The 24459-nt window shown below is 47.1% G+C and overlaps 1 protein-coding gene across 3 annotated transcripts in view; it reads left to right on the forward strand.

Annotated features, from left to right (window-relative positions):
* VWA5B2 (von Willebrand factor A domain containing 5B2) overlaps positions 1–24459 on the forward strand; it is a 275105-nt gene that overhangs the window by 70299 nt on the left and 180347 nt on the right. For all 3 annotated transcript variants that reach the window (XR_015304972.1, XM_086949475.1, XM_086949474.1), the window contains exons 3-4: positions 3475–3636; positions 18452–18671. Coding sequence is in view for 2 of the 3 variants with exons in the window: in XM_086949475.1 (XP_086805601.1) it covers positions 3475–3636; positions 18452–18671 (382 nt within the window). In the remaining variant the exon portion in view is untranslated. The remainder of the gene's footprint in view (positions 1–3474; positions 3637–18451; positions 18672–24459) is intronic.

Here is a 24459-nt window from a genome sequence, read left to right on the forward strand (position 1 = left end):
GAGCAGGGGGCCACTGTCTGCAGCACCTCTGTGTGGCGTTGCAGAGATAGGCTGGAAGGGTGTGAGAGGGCAGGAGACAAGGAGTAGTATCACCTGCTCTCTCGTGGCTTGGCGGAGGATCCGGTGGGTCAGCACCATCTTAACAGCATTATAGGCCCACGGGCAAAGCAGCACACTGGGCTCTGCCTACACAACCACTCACAGGAATAAAAATGTTTAACAGAAAATTTGTGTTAAATTTTGGTCTTCATGGGGCCCCTGTGCTCGTGGGGCCCCGGGGCAACTGCAAAGCGTGCCCATGCATTAGGAGGGCACTGGGTGGGGTTCAGGAAATGAAATGCACGTGGGAATTCTGCTCTGCACCACTTGTAGTCGAAGTCTTCGAGGAGAAAAGAACAATAGAAATACTGTGTGGTCGAAAATATTACCCCCCCAAGAACTATTAAAAATAATTGTTTTTTAAGAGAAAATAAAACTGAATTCCCACCTAGGGAATACAGTTTTAATAACACTGCAGATAAAGACTTAAGATGGAAAAGGTAGATACAGGCTAGGTAGAGGGACATTTAATATTTGCAGTTTTTTATAGTTTAAACTCTACTGATAGGTATTGGAGCGCTTTACATGAGCTACAGTTACATTACACAAGGACACATTCATTTTTAGTAGGCACAGGGAGATGAACTGATTTGCCCAGAATCACAGGATGTTGAGCCGACGCCGAGATTCGGACCTGGTTCCCCAGCTCCATAGGCGGCAGCTCTGGCTCTTACACCACAGAGGAGCAATGAGGCGTGGAAGGGGAACACCACAAAAAAGAAAAGTTGATGAAAGGAGGAGCACTGGGAGGGAGAAAATAAACTTAATTTTTGAAATCGGTGAAGTAAATGGGCAAGTTTAACCTTAAGGAAGCAGGGAAGGAAGAAAGGAAGGAACAGAAGGGAGAGAGAAGTAACTTGGAAAGGAAAAATCATTGAAAGGAAGCGTTGATTTAAGAAGTAACCCCAAGAATAGCAATAAAATAGGGCCATAAAGTGAAACGCCACACAGTTAAATGTCACAGCCAAGAAAACCCATTTTAAAAGTGAATGGCATTTGCATCTTTAAAAATGCAATTATAAATAGTCATTGATTGATTTGAATTGATTTCTAACAAATGGTAGATGCCATTCATTTTGAACATTTTCTGTTACACAGGGTAGGTGCAATGGTACTCTATGTGTTTGTTTTTCTACGAAATCACATCCAACCACTTCTACCATTGCGCGTTAAAACCATTAGTACTTGGCATTGATCCCATAGCAAGACAAGGGGCATATTATCAAGGGGCTGCGATAAAATGATCGCCGCTTTAGCGTCCGTTTTCAGCCGAAAAGCAGCGATAATTTTATTGCAATATTAACAAGGACACGCTAGCGCGTGTTTCCGTGATTTAGCACCCGGTTTGCATCGCATCATTAATGAGATGCAAAGTAGGCGTACCTCAATTGACTACATAGGGAAATATCGCAAAAGCAGCTTTGCGATATTTACAAAAATGCCCTGCCCGGCGTAGCGATAAACAAAATCGCGGAAACCGCCCATTAACGCTGGATTCTAACGTCTGCTAAAATCCAGTCTGAGGCATACTTTGCATGGGAGGTGGAATGTGGGGTTACGACCACAGAGTCGTATCAGCAAGGTCTTCGCTGTTTAGCAGGGAACATCGCTGGTTTTCCTGCGATGTTGGGACATTTCCCTGCTGTTGCTGGAATTGTCATCGCCAATGCGCTAAGCGTTGTTAATACAGCGCTAGCTTGGCGATGAATTCCAGAGATAGCTGGCGATAGGGAAACTCGCGCTAGGCGCGGCCAGCGAAAATTATCGCTTCCGCTTGTTAATATGCCTGAAGGGATTCTAAGAAGAAGAGAACCTGATACTGGAAAAATTAACTGCCACACACTGAACCACCATGCGAAACATGACCTAAGATCCAGGTAGGTGGCACTGCTGGGACTGAACCAGACATGCTCCGCCCAGCGATGTAGCATGGGTTGCTGGCACCCCGGGCAAGGCAAGTATTTCGCCCTCTAGCCCCTGGACTGTTAGCACTTCCTGGCACACCATTTTAAAAGAAAAATAATTAGTAGTACACATTTTTTTTCTTTTAACATTTTGCACCTCCTAAGAATTTTGAGCCCCCCTGTGGCCCCCCCCACGCTATGCCACTGCCTCTGCCACCAGAGAAAACATGTTATTTGACCAGGGAATACAGCTTTGGGATGCCTCTCGACACATTGCACTGCTATAAGAAACATGAGCTAAGTTGTAAATAGAGAACGCGTCTAGGATGGACCCCGTCACCGTGCGCCATCACCGGAAGCATAATTTAAGGTCCGCAGAGTAGACACTTCTACATCTAGAAGCACCGTAGGAAAGATGAGCTAAAATGAACATAAGGGACTCCAGTCCTCATGAACTTACCTACAGACACTACACCATCAAAGGAAGCGCGACCTAAAATGTATGTAGATACCATGTCTCACCTCAATATAATAATAATATAACCTTGAATTTGTAAAGCGCACAGCTACCTCCAAAGTGGTTTCCCAGTGCTAGGGACCCTCAGGAAGATTAAGCGAGCTATTGCCCAGAGTCACATGGTGCTGGGCTGACCTGCCGCCGGCGATCAAACCGTGAACCCCGTGGTCCGGAGTCAGGCACCCTGGCCGCTGCGCCACACCTCTTCAATGCACTCAAAACCATAGGAAACATGGCCTAAATTCAAGATTGAATACAGGACATAATATGTACATGGAAAACACCTCTAAAACACACCACCATGGATAAAATAATTGTCAGATCAGCAGTGCACACACCCTTCTACATCCACCCACACATCACAATATATCACACAGAAAAGGCCTGTGGCACTCACGCCAACACAGTGTTCCACCAAAGCACTTGCACTCTCATACCTACCTAGAGAACAAATGCAGGACTTATTTCAACTCTCTGTGCCACCAGAAGAAAGCTAATCTAACATCCATACAAACAACGTCTGTGAGACTCACCTAATACTGTGGGAAGCATGAGCTAAGTTCAGCAAAGTAGGCCCATGGGAGTCACCATACCAACTACTGCTGCAATGTAGATAGCTGGACCCAGTATCTCCATGTAGAGTGTTCATGTCACCTGTCTACACCATCAAGGGAGTTCACCTCTCAGACTCACTCCTGTAGCACCTAATAGGAAATTTACCTAAGAGTCCACTTCTGAGACTGGACCCAGTCCGACTCCCTAATCGTGAAACGAGCCAGGATTACCCCTCACCTCGGTTTACGCCCCATGGGATGTGTCTCACCTGCACTTCCGTCACCGTTGATTACATGAGGTCACAAACACCTGTAGAATGCCATGGTTCTCTCTCCTGCAGGGCTGGCTTATCTTTTCTAGTTCTGACCTGCCAATCTGACTTTTTACTTTCTGTGACAGGTGTGTTCATCTTCCCATTGGAGGAGACGGAAGTCATCGGAAGCTTCGAGGCAGTGACGTCTGGGAGGACGGTGACAGCTCACATCCAGCACCGGGGCAAGACTGAAGACTGCTGCATCGACTGCAGCACTGGTACCAGCCTGGCACTGAGGTGCACCAATGGTGAGTGGGACCTTCTGGCCATTACTGCATAGCCTGGCACTGCGGCGTATTAACGGAGAGTATAAACTTCACTGTAGTAACCGCACCTGCCTGGCAATACAGGTAACCATCAACGGTGTGCGCCTCACCGTCACTGCAGTAGCATGGCACTTCAGGGTACCAGTATTATTGCGCATGCCAGGGTGCCATTATTCGGGTGAGCCCCAGTGTACCAGTATTATTGGGTGTCCCAGGGTACCAGTATTATTGTGCACCCCAGGGTACCAGTATTATTGTGCACCCCATGGTACCAGTATTATTGTGCACCCCAGGGTACCAGTATTATTGGGTGTCCCAGGGTACCAGTATTATTGTGCACCCCAGCCTACCAGTATTATTGTGCACCACAGGGTTCCAGTATTATTGTGCACCCCAGGGTACCAGTATTATTGTACAGCCCAGGCTACCAGTATTATTGCGCATCCCAGGGTGCCAATATTAGTGTGAGCCCCAGGGTACCAGTATTATTGTGCACACCAGGGTACCAGTATTATTGTGCGTCCCAGGGTACCAGTATAATTGTGCATCTCAGGGTACCAGTATTATTGCTCATCCCAGGGTGCCATTATTAGTGTGAGCCCCAGGGTACCAATATTATTGTGTGTCCCAGGGTACCAGTATTATTGTGCACCCCAGGGTACCAGTATTAGTGTGCACCCCAGGGTACCAGTATTATTGTGCACCCCAGGGTACCAGTATTATTGTGCACCCCAGGCTACCAGTATTATTTATTTATTTTGTGTACTTATAAAGCGCAACCTATCACCCAGAGGGCATCCTGGCGCTTTGAACTTCGGCAGACACACAACTCACTGCTCAAACAATTTTCGGGAACAAATGCGTTTTCAGCGCTTTCCTAAATGGTAGGTAGTCCTTGTGGCTTCTCAGAGAGAGAGGCAGGGAGTTCCATAGTCTGGCCGCCGCAACACTAAATGAGCGGCCACCCATCCTGACTCTCTGGAACCTCGGGACCACCAACAAGCTGGCTGAGGATGAGCGGAGGGGCCGCGAAGCAGCATACCAAGCAAACATGTCGCGAAGTGGTATTGGGCCCTGTTGGTGTAGGGCCTTGAACACCAAACACGCGGCCTTATACATCACTCGCAAATGCACCGGGAGCCAGTGCAGGTCTCTTAAAGCCAGAGTGGAAGAGCTAGATCTAGCCCGCGAGAGAGCCAGCTTGGCCGCCATGTTCTGCACCCGTTGTAACTTCCCCACCAGGTTTTTTGGGGCCTCCAGAAGCAGCGCATTGCAGTAGTCTAAACGACTTAAAATAGTACTGCGAACTACCTCTGGCCTGGCCTGGGCGGGGAGAAGAGGCAGAACTTTGCGCAACATGCGTAACAGCATCATGCACGTAGAGATAGTTTTGTTTACGTGCAGGTCGAGCTGTAGGTTCGGGCCAAAAATAACCCCCAAGTTGCGGGCTGATTCCGCCGCCGCTACTGGTTCCGGGAAAGCAATGGGCCAGAAGTTCTCTGGAAGAGCCCGTGGAATTCGATCACTGGAGCAGTGGAGCACCTCCGTCTTAGAGCTGTTAAATTGGAGGGAATTGGCTCGAAGCCAATCCGCTGTAGCTGCCATACAGCGATGGAAAGTTTCCAGTGAGACCGCGTTGTTACCCTCCAGAGAAAAGACCAGCTGGGTGTCGTCGGCGTAATTAAAAGCCGAGACACCAAAAGATTTAATAAGCTGGACTAGGGGGCGAAGATACAGATTGAAAAGTATCGGGCTGATGGCCGAGCCCTGTGGAACCCCCTGTCCCACTTTCCGTGGCTCAGAGCGGAAAGGAGGAAGCGAGACCAGCTGTTGCCGGCTACCCAGATAAGAAGCCAACCAATCTCTTGCGCTCCCTGTGACCCCGCACTCCTCCAGTCTTCTGATGAGGGATATTATTGCGCATCCCAGGGTGCCAATATTAGTGTGAGCCCCAGGGTAACAGTATTATTGTGCGTCCCAGGGTACCAGTATTATTGTGCGCCCCAGGGTACCAGTATTATTGTGCGTCCCAGGGTAGCAGTATTATTGTGCGCCCCAGGGTACCAGTATTATTGCGCATCCCAGGGTGCCATTATAAGTGTGAGTCCCAGGGTACCAGTATTATTGTGCGTCCCAGGGTACCAGTATTATTGCGCGTCCCAGGGTACCATTATTAGTGTGAGCCCCAGGCTACCAGTATTATTGTACACCCCAGGCTACCAGTATTATTGCGCATCCCAGGGTGCCATTATTATTGTGCGCCCCAGGGTACCAGTATTATTGTGCATCCCAGGGTACCAGTATTATTGTGCGCCCCAGGGACCCAGAATTATTGTGCACCCCAGGGTACCAGTATTATTGTGCACCTCAGGGTACTAGTATTATTTTGCATACCAGGGTACCAGTATTATTGTGCATCCCAGGGTACCAGTATTATTGTGTGCCTCAGGATACCAGTAATATTGTGCACCTCAGGGTACCAGTATTATTGTGCATCCCAGGGTACCAGTATTATTTTCCAGTCGCAGGGTACCAGTATTATTGTGCACCTCAGGGTACCAGTTTTATTGTGCACACCAAGGTACCAGTATTATTGTCAGGTTACCTGTATTATTGCGCATCTCAGGGTACCAGTATTATTGCGCATCCAAGGGTGCCATTATTAGTGTGAGCCCCAGGGTACCAGTATTATTGTGCACACCAGGGTACCAGTATTATTGTGTGTCCCAGGGTACCAGTAATATTGCGCATCCCAGGGTGCCAATATTAGTGTGAGCCCCAGGGTACCAGTATTATTGTGCACACCAGGGTACCAGTATAATTGTGCATCTCAGGGTACCAGTATTATTGCGCATCCCAGGGTGCCATTATTAGTGTGAGCCCCAGGGTACCAATATTATTGTGTGTCCCAGGGAACCAATATTATTGTGCACCCCAGGGTACCAGTATTATTGTGCACCCCAGGGTACCAGTATTATTGTGCACCCCAGGATACCAGTATTGTTGTGCACCCCAGGGTACCAGTATTATTGCACATCCCAGGGTGCCATTATTAGTGTGAGCCCCAGGGTACCAGTATTATTGTGCATCCCAGGGTACCAGTATTATTGTGCACCCCAGGGTACCAGTATTATTGTGCACACCAGGGTACAAGTATTATTGTGCGTCCCAGGGTACCAGTATTATTGTGTACCGCAGGGTACCAGTATTATTGTTCACACCAGGGTACCAGTATTATTGTGCACCCCAGGGTACCTGTATTATTGTACACCCCAGGGTACCAGTATTATTGCGCATCCCAGGGTGCCATTATTAGTGTGAGCCCCAGGGTACCAGTATTATTGTGCACACCAGGGTACCAGTATTATTGTGCGTCCCAGGGTACCAGTAATATTGTGCATCTCAGGGTACCAGTATTATTGCACATCCCAGGGTACCATTATTAGTGTGAGCCCCAGGGTACCAGTATTATTGTGCGCCCCAGGGTACCAGTATTATTGTGCACCCCAGGGTACCATTGTTGTTGTGCACCCCAGGATACCAGTATTATTGTGCACCCCAGGGTACCAATATTATTGCGCACCCCAGGGTACCAGTATTATTGCTCATCACCAGGGTGCCATTATTAGTGTGAGCCCCAGGGTACTAGTATTATTGTGCGTCCCAAGGTATCAGTATTATTGTACACCGCAGGGTATCAGTATTATTGTGCACACCAGGGTACCAGTATTATTGTGAGCCCCAGGGTACCTGTATTATTGTGCACCCCAGGGTACCAGTATTATTGTGCGCCCCAGGGTGCCCTTATTATTGTGTGTCCCAGGGTACCAGTATTATTGTGCACACCAGGGTACCAGTATTATTGTGCGCCCCAGGGTACCAGTATTATTGTGTGCCTCAGGATACCAGTAATATTGTGCACCTCTGGGTACCAGTATTATTGTGCATCCCAGGGTACCAGTATTATTTTCCAGTCGCAGGGTACCAGTATTATTGTGCACCTCAGGGTACCAGTTTTATTGTGCACACCAAGGTACCAGTATTATTGTCAGGTTACCTGTATTATTGCGCATCTCAGGGTACCAGTATTATTGCGCATCCAAGGGTGCCATTATTAGTGTGAGCCCCAGGGTACCAGTATTATTGTGCACACCAGGGTACCAGTATTATTGTGTGTCCCAGAGTACCAGTAATATTGCGCATCCCAGGGTGCCAATATTAGTGTGAGCCCCAGGGTACCAGTATTATTGTGCACACCAGGGTACCAGTATTATTGTGCGTCCCAGGGTACCAGTATAATTGTGCATCTCAGGGTACCAGTATTATTGCGCATCCCAGGGTGCCATTATTAGTGTGAGCCCCAGGGTACCAATATTATTGTGTGTCCCAGGGAACCAATATTATTGTGCACCCCAGGGTACCAGTATTATTGTGCACCCCAGGATACCAGTATTGTTGTGCACCCCAGGGTACCAGTATTATTGCACATCGCAGGGTGCCATTATTAGTGTGAGCCCCAGGGTACCAGTATTATTGTGCATCCCAGGGTACCAGTATTAATGTGCACCCCAGGGTACCTGTATTATTGTACACCCCAGGGTACCAGTATTATTGCACATCCCAGGGTGCCATTATTAGTGTGAGCCCCAGGGTACCAGTATTATTGTGCACCCCAGGGTACCAATATTATTGCGCACCCCAGGGTACCAGTATTATTGCGCATCACCAGGGTGCCATTATTAGTGTGAGCCCCAGGGTACTAGTATTATTGTGCGTCCCAAGGTATCAGTATTATTGTACACCGCAGGGTACCAGTATTATTGTGCACACCAGGGTACCAGTATTATTGTGAGCCCCAGGGTACCTGTATTATTGTGCACCTCAGGGTACCAGTATTATTGTGCACCCCAGGGTGCCCTTATTATTGTGTGTCCCAGGGTACCAGTATTATTGTGCGCCCAATGGTACCAGTATTATTGTGCATCCCAGAGTACCAGTATTATTGTGCACACCAGGGTACCAGTATTATTGTGCGCCCCAGGGTACTAATATTATTTTGCATCCCACGGTGCAATTATTATTGTGTGCCCCAGTGTACCAGTATGCGAAAGTTTAGAAATTCATGATTTTCGCACAGGCATTTCAGAAATTTGCAGAAATCGTTGACTACCAAGGTGAAGTTTGTGAATACAGGCAAACATTTGGAAGCAGAGATACCCTTCTATGGAGATGCAGCAGTGAGAAGAGAAGGCTCTGAAGGGAATGCCCAGGGATGGACTAGGAACCAAAACCGGCCTTGGCAAAGTGCTCAGCCGCCCCCCCCCGGGGGTTGGGGTTGCGGCCGAGCTATTTGCCAGGGCCGGTTTCAGCCAATTTTGTTACAGGGGCCGATATTGAAGCTATGCTGCAAAAGTGGCCCTGTAACAAAAACGGCCCCCAGGGGCCCAAAACCTGTCCCCACCCTGGCGGCCCACCGGGGAAATGCCTAATGCCTGGTGCCCTCTATGGCCAGTCTGGCCCTGGGAATGCCCCAAACACGTGTGTGTTGCATTTAGGGTGTGTGAGTGGCCAGTTTGATAGTGAAAGCCCTTCTTAGAGTGAGATGTTGCAGGCAGTGTAATATCTCAGTTGGTTGTGCACAGTGGCAGCTGCCACATAATAGTATGGGAGGGGCGGTCAGAAAAAAAAAGACAATTTCACTTACCTGGCTGCTGGCTGCTGCTTCTGCTCCATACCCTTCAGTTCCTATGTGACACACGGAGAAACACAGGCTCCAAAACTCACCTAAGCCAATCACGACGCTGCTGTCACCAGCATGACAGCAGCGTCGTGATTGGTCTGGGTGCCCTCGTTCGCTCAGACAGGGAGTGGGAGCCTGTGCATGTTCTCCACCCAGGCTGCTGAATGCAATGCAATTAGTAACTCTGAGTTGGACAGCACTTGTTGCATAGGCCTGATTCAGTAGTTTAGTTCATGGTGTGGACTAAATCAATGCGTATAATTATTTTCTTGAAATAGTTCATTCATAGCAGAACACCGAGGGGTGTTCCCTCCCGAGGGAGGCGAGGGAGCGGGGGGGAGGGGGGTGGGTTTCTCAGGGGGGTGGGTGGGTGGGGGGTTTCTCTTTTGAAAAAAGCAACTCGGGAAGGAGATCTGGTGGTTGGGAGAGGGTTACTCGTTCTATTTTTGCAGAATTCTAAGAGTTATTTGAATTTCTTTAAATGTTACGGCTAAGATGTCTGGCTTGGAACGTTGCAGGTCTTAACAACAAGAATAAAAGACGTCTGGTCCGAGAAGAATTAGTACTGTATGACCCACATTTTGTTTTTTTTTATCCGAGACCCATATTGCTTATAAGCATAGAAAGCTATTGGGACAACTAGGCTATGAGGTTATTATTTGTTCAACTTTTAACGCCTCTATTAGGGGGGTTGCCATTCTTAAAGATAGACGTCACAGAGTAGAAATTTGCAAAACTGTTTGCGATAAAAGTGGACGATGGGCAATTTTGCAGTTAATAATTGATAAATGTAAATTTGTCTTTTGTGTTGTTTATGGCCCAAATTCAGACGATTCTTTTGTTTTTGATCAATTGAATATGGAACTTTTGGAGTGGGAGGGAGAACTTGTCATTATGGGCGATTTTAATTGTATAATGGATTACCAACAAGACACCACCAGGCGCGGTGCCTTTTAACGGATGCGCAGATCCCGCGCTGCTATTCTAGAATTAGGACGCATTCATAATATCAGAGATGTCTGGCGCAGTATCCACCAAAATCTGGCGGGTTATACTTATTACTCTGCGCCTCATAAACTATGTTCTCGCATCGACACGGCCTGGGCTTCTGTTAATGTTGTGAACACTGGCTCCATCGAGCTATGCCCAAGAATTACCTCAGATCACAGTCCCATTCTGCTCCTGTTTAATATAGTACAAGCCCATACAGGCCCTAGGATATTTTCTTTTCCCAGGCACTTATTTACTAATACAGCGTTTATTTCCCAGCTCAAATTACATCTTATAGATTTCATTAAAATTAACCTCAATTCCACTTCATGTATTATTGTCTGGGATGCATGCAAAGCTAGTATCCGGGGGTTCACTCAGCAATATCTTTTTAGACAGAACTCTGAGCGTCGTAAGATGAATAAAACTCTCACTAATAATATTCTTTCGCTTGAGCTTCTGTTGGCCGAAGCTTTACGGTTAGGCTCTCCTAATATGGTGGAACTGGGATTAAAGCTAGGACACCTAAAAGCCACCCTAAAAACAACATTTAGGGAAAAAAGTAGTGTAAAATTACACAACTTTTAATATCTCCCAATATGAGAGTGGAGACATAATTGGGAAAATCTTGGCTTTTAAAGTTGCCGACGAGAGAGCTAACACTTAGATTAAAACTTTAAAGGGCCCTAATAATATCATATATGACCAACCGCTACAGATATTAGAACAATTCAGTGTTATAGGAAACTATACACTCCGGAACACCATCCCACCTCGGCTAATATTCAGGATTATGTGGATAGTAATATCTTAGAAAAGGTAGATCTTCCCCGGGCTTGACCTGCTGTCCGAACATATTAGTCTGGTAGAGATCCGGAAAGCAATTTTCTCCCTACCATCCGGAAAAGCAGCCGGGGAAGATACTTTACCTGTAGAGGTTTATAAAATCTGTATTGATGAGTTATTGCCTCTCTTCCATAAAGTTATCTGTTCTATTGGCGACAATGGGAAAGCCCCGAGTTCTTGGAATACTGTTAAATTGTTTTTTAAAAAGGGCAAGCCGGCTGACGAATGCGGGTCATATCGTCCCATTTCGCTTTTAAACACAGACGCCAAGGTATTTGCTAAAGTCCTGGCCACACGATTGGCCCCATTTATACCTAAAATAGTCAATCCACAGCAGCACAGGTGTGTAATAGGTAGGGATACTACAGCTCACATTAACATGGCCATAACTGCCTTCGACATAGCAGAGACAGATTCCTCCCCACTCGGTATGATTTTACTGGACTCTGAATAGGCTTTTGACTGAGTGGGGTGGGATTACCTCTGGTCGATAATGACTACCTTTGGGTTTAAGGGTCAATTTTTAAGATGGACCCGATCCCTACACGATAACCATACTGCGAGAATAAGTTACGCAGGTTTGATGTCTGCCTCTTTTTCTATATCTCGGGGCACCCGCCAGGGGTGTCCCTTGTCACCCCTGTTGTTTGCCCTTTCGATGGAACCATCCCTTCATGCTTTGCAATCACGATCTTGTAATATTCCTTTTAGTTTGGGCCCTCATTTATTGAAATTAACGCCATATGCCGATGATATTGCCATCTACACCACTGATGTCGCAAAGGCTTTACATGGAATATCTACTGAGGCTTGCAGATTTGGAGATGTTTCCGGATACAAATTAAATTTAAATAAAACTCAAATAATTGTTAATTATAAACCTTCGGTTGCAATATTGGGGCTGTGTGAGACTGCCACCTATTTGGGGGTTAGAATTTCATCTAAAACTAGGGATATAAATAATCACAATTAATTATGACATTTTAGTTAAAGACACCATTTTGTCACTTAAAACATGGCATAAACTTCCTTTAAACATCATTGGCAGGATTAATTTGATAAAATTAAAATACTCCCTAAATTTCTTTATTTATTCCGGTCCATCCCCTTATCACTAAGTAATCTTTTTTTTTTAAAATTGGACGGAATATTTAGCAGTTTTATTTGGGGATATCGTAAAGCGCGTCGGTCCATGGTGCTACTTAAAGGCTCATTAGATAACAGTGGGCTTAACTTTCCTGATTTTAAATGATACTTTTGGTCAACCTTTCTAGGTCGCTTACGGTCCTTACTTAATACAGACAATAAACTTTATTTTCGGGGGGGGCGGAGTTAGCCGGCATCCGAGATGGCTGCCTGAGTCTGGAGCTCCTCCGCCCAGACAAACGATCCTGCATTTATCCTGGTTAGTTGCAGCTCTATTTTGGCAAACTGCAGTACCGGAGTGTGTGCTCTCGCCGAGGGCTTGTATCCTGCGACTCCGCTCGAGTTTGGTGCCCGCGGAGTGAAGATCCAGCAATCTGGACTGAGACGCGTGGCGGGCCTCCTTCCCCCCCACTCCTCCCCCTCCCGCCCCAAAGATCAGACTGCAAACGCGAGGCCTGTCGCACCGCTGCTGGGATCACTGCGAGGGGGCCACAACACGTCGGAGGACATGCTACTCCCGCTGAGGGCCCTCTCTGGCCCCCAGTAGCCAGCACAAGTGCGCTGCCTGCTGTGGTGCATGCTGGGGATAGCGCAATTCGACCCGAGGCCGCTCTCACCCCTGACTGCCCGGGCTGTGGACTCCTGCTGTGTGGGGAATAGCATATGACACTGTTCCCCCCCATACCGACGCAATTTGGAGCGATTGTGGAGCCTTTACAAGGAACGGGCGCTGACTGGCCTTGCTGAGTGTGCCTGACCACGCACGTGCCAGTAACTTCCTGCCCCAAGCACTGCGGCTGCCACCCTGACATCTGGACCTACACCACATGTATTGGAGCTGATTTAGAGGCAATAGACTCTGCCTTTGTCTGCCTGCTGCTGAAGCCTCAGTTCAGGACATTGCCCATATCGTCTCAGCATACGCTCTACCATATCCCCAGGTCCTTGCTGGACGCCTCACAGTTGTGTAACCACCTGCTTCCCCCAGCTATACTTCTGCTGTGGAAGCTCCCTCATTCTTCCTCCCCACACTGTCGCTATCACTCCCCTCAGGCACCGACGTTGCGCCTGGAATTGTATCCTGCTGAGGGTGAATTTGGAGTGGGACCCAGAAATCGTGACCTGCTTTGGGGCGATCCCCAACTGAGGCCTTGCTCCTGCGGGGAGGGGATGCACTCCCGATTGATATGGGACACTCCGACAGGATGCAAACCAAACTTGCCTTCGGCCCCAAAGGTCCTAAGACAATGGAGGACGCGGTAGAGGTGGAGCGAAGGGGGGCATTGAATTTGGCCCTGTTTTTGAGTGATTTTCGCACTGTTTTTGTCGACTACATCTGCCCTGTGTGATTACCACTGGTTTCAAATGCATATTCAGGGGGGAGGGGGTGAAGGTCTGAATGCGATGGGGCGTGTGTTTGTGAGTGTTTTGATGTTGGGGTGTGAGAGGGGGGTTCAGTTCTGGCCCGATTAGCTAAAGGCGGTAGGGATAGCTCCTCTATACCGATGTTGCGATCGGAGGACTTGGATGTTCCGCTTTCAAATGAATCAATCGCGGAAAGATTTTGTGATTATTACGCGAATTTGTACGCGTCGAGAGGCCCCGCCCCAGAGGAGCGCATAGTGGATTATCTGTCACATATCGAGCTCCCGTGGCTCTCCGTCCTGCATCGAGAATTCCTCGCCCGACCATTTGATAGAGAGGAGGTGGTTCTGGCTTTATTGTCCATGAAAAGTGGGAGTGCGCCGGGTAGCGACGGCCTCACAGTTGCCTTTTATAAGGCTTATCCGATCTCTTGATACCACACTTACTTACTTTGTTTGATGACATGGCCAATTCGGGTACCATGCCGCCCTCCATGAGAGAGGCTATCACTGTGGCAATCCTTAAATCGGGCAAGAACCCGAGCGATTGTGCCTCGTACCGCCCGATTTCTCTCATGAATGTCGACACACACTTTTTCGCTAAACTCCTCTTTAACCACCTTCAACCTTTGGTCACGTCCTTGGTGGCCCCAGAGCAGTCTGGCTTCGTCCCAACACGCAATCTTACATACAACATTAGAACTGTCTTCGCTGCGTTTCAGCACACGCGCCCGGAGGTGTCGGCTGTCGCTATCTTCTTAGACATGGAGAAGGCATTTGATTCGGTGGAGTGGGCGTTCCTGCATCAGGTTCTGAACAGGATGGGAGTGGGACAGCTGTTCTTACACCTCTTGACGGTACTTTATTCTTTTGCGACGGCGCGCATACGCATAGGACCGCTGGTCTCGGAGCCCATCGTTGTAGGTAGCGGTACGAGGCAAGGATGCCCCCTCTTCCCGATACTCTATGCTTTAGCAGCTGAGCCTCTTGCGTGTGCTCTACGGGAGTATCATAGTCACCGAGGAATCCGCTTCCCTACATATAATTTAATTGTATCCACTTATGCGGACGATACGCTACTCTATGTTAGGGACCCCACTACACATCTCTCTCCGGTTCTGCAGGAGGTGGTTCTCTTTGGATCCCTCTCAGGCATACAGGTTAACTGGGCTAAATCTATTATGTTTCCTTTGACGCCCTCCACAGAGAAGTTTGAGCCGGAGTATCCACTACAGTGGACTACTGAGGCGGTTAGATACCTTGGAATACACCTCCATACGGACTCAGAGATCGTTCTTAGGGAAAACTATGGCTGCGCTATATCTAAACTAGAAGACGACATAGAGAAATGGATTGCTCTTCCGCTATCACTATTGGGGCGTATTTCCCTAATGAAAATGGTGATACTATTGCGGTTTCTCTTCTTATTCTGTAATATCCCTATGGTCTTGTCTTCCCACTTTTTTCGTAGGTTACAATCCCTATTGGTTCATCTTGCCTGGGTGGGTAAACAGCCTAGGGTTGTTTGGAATGTCTTAATACAACCATATGCAGCGGGAGGCTAGAACGCTCCAGACATGGAACTCTATTACTGCGCGCCGCAAAGTGCCCACGCTTATCTCTGGATACACGGCCTGCAGGACGCTCCCTACGTCTGTATTGAAAGGATAGTTGCAGACCCGACTCCTTTACCAGCCTTATCACTGCAGTTTCGAGATCGCCGTATGGGCTTATTCGACTCTTTGAATTTAGTTATCCATGCCTGGCACTACCTGATGGAGATTCAGGCGTGCACATTATTGTACTCCCCGAGGGCGGGGATTGAATGGTGTCATTGGTTAGCTCCATACAGGGAGAAGGGGGTAATACTGGCACTTCATCAACTCGGAATACGCACTATGGGCAACTTATTTGTGGGATGCACGGTGCGAAAGTGGGACGACATTATCACTGATGAGATGAACCCCCCATTGATAGCACGTTTTCAGTTCCATAGGGTGTGACATGCTTTGCTGGAGCTCCTGGGCGACGACATGGAGGAACCGGTGACGATTGCTTCATTTGACTATGTGGTAGCCGCCGAGTCACCTTTGAAACTAATGACTAACCTCTATAGGATAGCCCAATCTGAAAAATACACTGAGCCGAGATTAGCTTGGCAACATGACTTGTGCACTGAACTGAGTGAGGAACTGTGGCAGTACAGCTGTACTAGCACTAGGAAGATCTCCCGAAATGGGCGCCACAGACTCATACATTTTAAGTTCCTGAACAGGACTTACTATACACCGGAGAAGCTCCACAGGTACCGCCTGCACGAATCATCTGAATGCGAGCAATGCAGAGCCCCTCTGGCGGATTTCCTGCACGTAGCTTGGACATGCCCCGCAGTTTTCCCCTTTTGGCAGGCAATATATGGGGAAATTAACAGAGTAATGCTTTTAACCTTAGTCGCCAACCCAATTCTGGCCCCTCTGGGATAATCGAAACCCTTACGACCTGCCCAGAGGAGACTTGTTGACATGGCGTTTCTAATTGCTAAGTGGTGTATTGCAAGAGCCTGGATGAGAGGCCCACCCCCCACTCTTAATTTATGGAAGAGGGCATTGATATACTGCTGCACACAAACCGAACTATACAGCGACCTGATGCCCCCGAAGAACAGGCCTAAGAATGTTTGGTCCCTAATACTTGACGGTTCGTTAATGTCAGATGCTCAGAACAGGGATTGTGAAGATGGTGGAGTCACTGAAGACAGAGAGGAAACGATAACAGGGGACGCACATTGCGGCAGCACTGACACGACTGCTGTGACGGGTTGTGTGGGTCGCTGAGTCACAACCTGCGCTTAGGCGGTTTGCTCTGAGAGGCTATGATAGATGGAGCCGGGAACGGCAGATAGATTTGTCTTGTTTTGATGTCTGTCCCTATTGTGATGATTACAGCTGACGTCATTGTAATGCTGCCATTTTGATACACTGCCTAATGTAATCATTCTCATGATTGAGCTATTTGATGCTTGTGATTTGCCTTTTTCTTTCTTTGTTTCTGGTTCCTTTTGTCTTTGAAATTGCAATAAACAAATTAATTTAAAAAAAACTTTATTTTCGTATTTTTATGTTAAGTTCTGATTCTAACATGTTCTTGTTAAGAGTTAATGACCCCAATTATTTCAAAAGGGTTAAATTTAAGACCTCGAGGGATACCGTTAAGATCTGGTTCAATATTCTCGCTTATTGCAAAACCTCTTTTTTTCATCCAAAACTTTTGTTATGGGGAAACCCTGGACTTCCAGGGATCTTTAGTGATGGTACAACAAATATTTGGCTTGTACATGGTATAAAGACATTGGGGGATTTATATGGCATTCATGTTTTTTTGAGTTTTGAGGTGCTTAAAATCTTATATAAAGTCACTGATTCAATGAGGTTCAAATATATTCAAATTCATGACTTTCTTATTCGCAAAATGCAAATACGTGAAATATCGGACTCTGATTTTTATTCACTCAAGAATGAATCATTAATTAGTAAAGGTTATGGGTGTCTCAATTCTTACAAAATTAGTGACTGTTCCAAATTAGCAGAAAAATGGAGTAATAAGTTGGGGCTTACTATAACTCCTACTTTGATCACTTTATCCCTTCGTAATATTAGCAACCTATACTATTGGGTGGTAAATAACGAATTCCTGTGTACATGCACATCTGTGCATGTACACCTGTGCCATGTGGCACACATACCTGCCCTAAGGGCATGTATGTGTGTCACATGGCACACAAGCCAGAAACAGGGGTGCAACAGGGTGTCAAAGTGACACCCTGTCCCCCTTGGCAATTCGGTATTTTTATCGAATCGGCAATTACCGAATCGGTATTTGCCATTGATTCCTATGGGCTTCAAGGCCCATAGGAATCAATGGCAAATACCAATTCGGTAATTACCGATTCGGTAAATACCGAATCCTACCGAATCGGTATTTGTTACCGAATAATTACCTACATCAGATTTACCGATTCATGAATACCGAATCGGTAAAATTCAGTATTTATGAATCGGTAAATCTGATTTACCTACATCTAGCCCTAAATGTCCTAAATGTAGTCTTATTGCGGCGGACCTGGTACATATGTTGTTTTCCTGCCCCATGCTATCCGAGTTCTGGTCAGCCCTAGATAAGATAATGAAGTTAAAACTGTCCGGCTCTCCTCCTCTTATGGCATCTTCGGTGCTACTTGATATACACTCCATCACTATCCCCCAGCAGGCAGTTGTCACGATTGTACTATCATGTGCTAAATTAGTTCTTGCACGCGCCTGGATCTCCCCTAATCCTCCACATATAATGGAATGGTGGTCATTGGTTAATGAGATTTGTTTCATGGAATATGCCTTGGCTAAGCTAAAAGGTACTCGCTCATTAATGAAATGTGATAAAAACAGGGGTTCTGTTATTATTTGAATGTTCTTTCTTTTTTTGGGTATATATGTCGGGGCAAGTACCTGCAACGTTATATTCTGCTTTATCTCGTTTATCGTATTAAGATATACTGTAACTGCTTTAACTGTCATTCGGCTATTCTGTCTTTTCTCTCCCCTGTCTGTTTTTGTTTTGCGAATTTGTATTTTTCTCTCTCGGGTTGTGAATAAAAAATGTATTAAAAAACGAAATAGTTCATTCCTAACACTGTTTTGAACCCTCTTCTGTCCAGGTCACCTTATCTTAGACGAGGAGTTGGAGAGGTCAACGTTTGTGATCAGCATTGGGCCAGTGGCCCCCTCTGAGACAGTGTACATCCACCTGAGCAGCAGCCAGGAGCTCAACACCTTGTCCAGTGGTGCCGTCCACATCACACTGCCATCGGTGTTCACCCCGCTAGTGGCCGGCGTGGAGCCCCCGAGTGAGCCGGCAGGAGGCCTATGTGACGACAGGTTGTGCTTATGGTGATTTTCAATGTCTTTCCTAGCATAAGATGCATCCAGGTGAGGTGCAGAGTACAGGTGGAGAGGCGGGCCCCAGAACAAATAGCACGTACGGCAGGAGACAAAGATGCTCCTCGGAGTAATAGCCACACTATATAAATATACCATTACATTACATTACATTACAAAGCGACTCAAGAAAAAGACATATAGGGCTTCAGGAAGTCAACTCACCAAAATACCACGGGGAAGCAGAAGTGACATCATCCTCCCCTTGACCCCACCCACCCCTCCAATGACATAACATGGTTAAATGTTTGTCCCATTCCTCTCCTTCAAAAACCTCCTATTTTCTGCAGAGGTGCTGTAGAATAGTATGGCCTTCAAATGACAGAAGGCAAACATGCAGTGGTTTATTTGAGCCGGTGGTTTCAATTGCTCAGCACCAGCACTTAATTGTCAACAACCGGCACTTATGACAGCCAACCACATGGTGGCATTGTTTGTCTAAATTAGAGCTGAACACAACAGTTGTTTATTTAAATGACTAATACCTGCTGCGCAATCCATTCTTATAGCTTTGGGGGCCCGAATAGTCATGCCTGGAGGGTGTGATGGTTAGTAGTTTTGTTGGTTCTGTCATTGAAGCCACTGGCTGGGGCAATTGGTGATGCAAGCTGCAGTGACCTCCTGATAAGGGCCCTGACACTTTTTTTCTACAAATTAAGCACTGCAAACATGTCTCTTGTAGCACTGTGCACTTTCTGTTCCTGCCACTGCCGTTATGACCACTACGACCATGGGTTTCCAGATCAGCGTCATGGGTACTAAATGGCAAGCCAGGTGTGGCAGCCCCTTCGCCTGGTGACACTTAAGAGACTTGAATGCTTGGGTGAGGCATGGAAAAGAACAATTGTGTAATTCAAACTTTCAACTCAGGGATCAGAGTAAATCATGAAGGGAGAGCGGTATGTGAGACCGGCAATGACAATCTCTTGAAATGGGAAGGGTTAGGGGAGGATTAGGGAGGCTACACTGAAGTGCATAGTGTGAGGATGCAGAGAAGTGCCTGGTTCCATTGGTACTGAGTAAGATGCTACCAAGGCATATAGGCCCAGTAGTATGAGAAGCAGCAAGACCCCATACAGTGAAAGCAGGCACCAAGATAGCAGTGAAACTGTACATACAGAAAGGCTCAGCACATACCCAAATAGTAAAAGTTAATATCAGTTAAAGTACAACAGTATCAATGGATCGCAGTATCAATATTGGTGGTCATCAGACATAAAATATTCTCCCAAAGAAATTATTACAAACTCCAAATTCTTATGGGAAAAGTATTCTTCTTTTTTCTTTTTTTGATGATACTTCATTCGATTTCGTTAAAAACACAATACAAAATCATAGCCGGCGCGTTTTGTCTCCACGAGACTTCTTCAAGGCTTTTTTGTGTTTTTTCCATGATCGAATTGGTCAAAATTCAAGTTCTGATTTATCCAATAATAAATAAATGTTCTTGCTTAAGTTCAATTTGTGTAATAAAGAGTACCACTTTATTTTCGTTGTAGATGTTTTAAAAATATGTCTGCTCTTCCAAAAGAGTATAGTTGCCCCAAGTTTTGGTAAACGAAAAGAGACGTTCAGTCTGGTAGCTGAAGCTGTAGAAATACGGTCAGAGCTTGAATTTTGACCAATTCGATCATGGAATAAATTAAAAACACAAAAAGCCCTGAAGAAGTCTTGTGGAGACGAAACGCGCTGCGTCAGCTATGATTTTGTGTTGTGTTTTTAACGAAATCGAATGAAGAATCATCAAAAAAAGAATAAAAAAAGAATACTTTTCACATACGAATGTGGAGTTTGTAATAATTCCTTTGGGAGATTATTTTATGTCTGATTACCACCAATATTGATACTGCGATCCATTGATACTGTTGTACTTTAACTGATATTAACTTTTACTATTTGGGTATGTGCTGAGCCTTTCTGTATCTTGTGTTTTTGGTCATCCAAAATTGTGGGAACTAGGGGGGTCAGGTTCCTAGCTCTAGCACTACCATATTCGCCCATACTTCAAAAAACATATACTTACTGGTGCAGGCCTTGAGTGCCCTGACCTTCCATTTTGTGCTTTATTTAGCAGTGAAACTGTGTGGAATAGAATGGTGGTGATCATAAGTGAAAGAGTTAAGAGTGAATTGGCTAACATGGTGCCACTGGCAAGGGTAGTGAGAGAGGCTCCACTCAAGCAATTGGTGGGATTCACAACAGAGCCCTTTAAAGTCCCCCGACCTGCATGGTGCCATGATCTAGAGAGGCCTGAGAGTCTACTTAAATACAATTGGTCACAGATAAGGGAATGAGAGAGTAACCTCTTGAAATGAGAGAGTTATGGGAAAATGGGTGAGACTCCACTGAAGTGCATGATGGTGTTCATATGGAAATCCATCTTTTTATGTCTTCCTGAACATTCCTTGCTGTTTGGTCTTTGTGCAGATGGTGGCTTGATTTGAGCCCTGGTCACGCAAGCCCTAAGTGTATGTATTTTCCCAAAGCCATAGATTTTTTTTCTTCTAATTAGCATATTTGTGAACCAGCTGTGATACAGTGCTGGTCCAGGAAAGTCGATCTGTCCTACGATTCCATCTATCACCAAAGCGGTATGCGTGTTTTAACGCAGTTTGGTATGGTGGGGCCACCGCAAGTACATCGGGTGTAAGAATGCCCCCCCCCTTTAAATGTTCACCTGAGATGCAAGTAGCTTTGTTGGTATGAGAAAAAATAAATATTTACTGGAGCATGCGCGGACTTTGATAGGCTGATGAGCGATTCTTCATTGAAGCTGATATGACAAAAGATTCAGGACTGATTTATAATCCATTCAATTAAATTAACAAGCCTTTGTTGCTCCAGCCAGTGTTTTCTTTGGTCACCTTAACTGAATATTCCCTAGGAACATTTGAATAGGGATCTTCTTTTTGCAATGGCTTCTCCCGCTCCTTTCCCAGCGTTGCAAATTCTTTCAGAGTCTGACTTTGGCACATAATTATGCACTCCCTCTGCCAGGTCGGCTGAGTATGTGTGGACACCGCCCATGATACACTGGGCTGAGACATAACTTGCACGTGGTGGCTCAGAGGAAGGCTGTCCTACTTTGATAAGAACAGTGACCTCTTGTCACCTGTCCTATGCCAACACAACCAATCAGTGGCAGTGGTACCATCCTTCAATCAATCATTTGTAAAGCGCACTACTCACCTGTGAGGGTCTCAAGGCACTGGGGGGGGTGCAGCTACTGCTCGAACAGCCAGGTCTTGAGGCGTCTCCTGAAGGTCAACAGGTATTGGGTCTGCCGTAGGTGGGCGGGGAGGGTGTTCCATGTCTTGGCGGCGAGGTAGGAGAATTATCTGCCCCCGGTGGTCGTTCGGCGGATGCGTGGGACGGTGGCGAGGGCGAGGTCGGAGGAGTGTAGCTGGCAGGGCGGTTCGGGGTGTAGAAGGACAGTCGTTCTTTGAGGTATGCTGGTCCGGCGTTGTGGAGTGCTTTGTGTACGTGGGTGAGGAGTTTGAAGGTGATCATCTTGTTGACCGGGATCAAGTGCAGGTCTCTCAGGTGGGTGGTGATGTGGCTGTGGCGGGGTAGTCCGAGGATGAGGCGTGCAAAGGCATTTTGTATGCGTTGGAGTCTCTTCTGCAGTGTGGCCGTGGTTCCTGCATAGAGGGGGTTGCCAAAATCCAGCCTGCGGCTGAAGAATGCTTGGGTGACAGTCCTTCCATTTTCAGTAGGGATCCATCTGTAGACCTTTCAGAGCATGTGGAGGGTGTTGAAGCAGGGGAAGGAGACGGCGTTAACTTTCCGGGTCATAGAGAGCGTGGAGTCCAGGATGAAGCCCAGGTTGCGTGCGTAGTTAGTGGGTGTCGGGGCAGCTCCCAGCGTGGCCGGCCACCAGGAGTCGTCCTATGTGGAGAGGGTGGATCCGAGGATGAAGACCTCTGTCTTGTCTGAGTTCAGATTCAGCCGGCTAGTCTTTATCCATTCGGCAACGGCTTTCATACCCTCTTGGAGGTTGGATTTGGCGGTGGCCGGGTCCGTGGTGAGGGAGAGGATCAGCTGGGTATCATCGGCATAGGAGACGATGCTGAGGTGGTGTGCTCGGATGGTGTTGGCGAGCGGTGCCATGTAGATGTTGAAAAGGGTCGGGCTGAGGGATGATCCTTGGGGTACGCCGCAGGTGATCATGGTGGCTTTGGATCGGAAGAGGGAGGCGGACTCTCTGGGTTCTTCCGGTGAGGGAAGAGGTGGTCCAGTCCAGGCCCGGTTTTGTCTCGGATCCCTGCATCGCGTGAGCGCAGGGTGTGGTGGCAGACGGTGTCGAAGGCGGCCGCGAGGGCCAGGAGGATGAGGGCCGCGGTTTCGCCGTTGTCCATTATGGTTCTGATGTCATCAGTGGCGGCGATGAGGGCGGTTTCGGTGCTGTGGTTGCTGTGGAATCCGGATTGGGAATGGTCCAGGACGTTGTTCTCCTCCAGGAAGTGGGTCAGTTCTCTGTTGACCGTCTTTCGATGACTTTTGCTGGGAGCGGGAGCAGGGAGATGGGTTAGAAGTTCATGAGGTTCTTAGGGTCTGCTTTGGGTTTCTTGAGTAGGGTGCTGACCTCTGCATGTTTCCAGCTTTCCGGGAAGGTGGCGGTCTCCAAGGAGCTATTGATGATTCTTCGGAGTTGGGGTGCGATGATGGAGCTTGCCTTGTTGAAGATGTGGTGGGGGCAGGGGTCAGAGGGTGGCCAGAATGGATGGTGTTCATGATTCCGATGGTGTCTTCATCATTGACGTTGTTCCATGATAGCAGGAGATTGGTGTGTTTGGTGTGTGTTGAATCAGGGGTGTTGGCGTCTGTTGTTGGTGTCTGGATGTCGAAGCTGCTGTGGATGTCTGAGATCTTGCGGTGGAAGAAGGTGGCCAGGGAGTTGCAAAGTTCCTGCAATGGTGGGATGTCGTTGGAGCTGGGGGAGGCGAGTTCTTTCACGGTGTTGAAGAGCTCTTTGCTGTTGTGGCTGTTGTTGTCGATGCGTTCCTTGAAGGAGGTTCTTTTGGTGGATCGGATGAGTTGGTGGTGTTTGCGTCTGGCATTCATGAGGACGGTATGGTTGCTGGTCGTTGCGCCACTGCTTCTGGAGTTTTCGACAGGTGTGCTTGGAGTTCTGGAGGTCAGTGTTGAACCAGATGGCTCTTGTGTTGGTGCGCTTATTGGAGGGTTTCCTGATCGGGCGAGGGTGTTGGCGCAATCATTGATATTTCACTTCCACAGTGCCTAACTCACATTTCCCTGAACCTATCTCCATCTTAGAATCCCAGCAGCCATTCACTCCATCCTCTCTTGTGGGATCTACAACTTTATTCAATTATCGGATCAGCACTGAGTTACAGACATAGAGGGGCATATCTACAAAAGGTTAACTCCACCTGAACATCACTTTTCCCGACGCTTTGGTGGTGTTAACTCCTTAGCCTTATTTACCAGGCAGAGTTAAGCTACTTAACGTGGCTTAACAATGCCTTATAAATAATTCCCCTAGTCATGCAGCACTTGGTGTGAAAGGGGTGTGTAATGGGTGTTGCAGTGGGGGTTCTGTTGCAAAACCCATTGTTTTTTTACGCTGCCCCATATTTACAAGGTATGGGGCAGTGCCAAAAAATTTGCCAGGGACAACCTGGTCTTAAGCAGGCTATACAAGGAAAAATTATTTATTCATCCTCATATTTTGTTCTTTCTTGTGTGCTGCAGTCTGTAACACACA

Source organism: Lissotriton vulgaris, unplaced genomic scaffold, assembly GCF_964263255.1.
Source record: "Lissotriton vulgaris unplaced genomic scaffold, aLisVul1.2 SCAFFOLD_1206, whole genome shotgun sequence".
Taxonomy (NCBI): Eukaryota; Metazoa; Chordata; class Amphibia; order Caudata; family Salamandridae; genus Lissotriton; species Lissotriton vulgaris.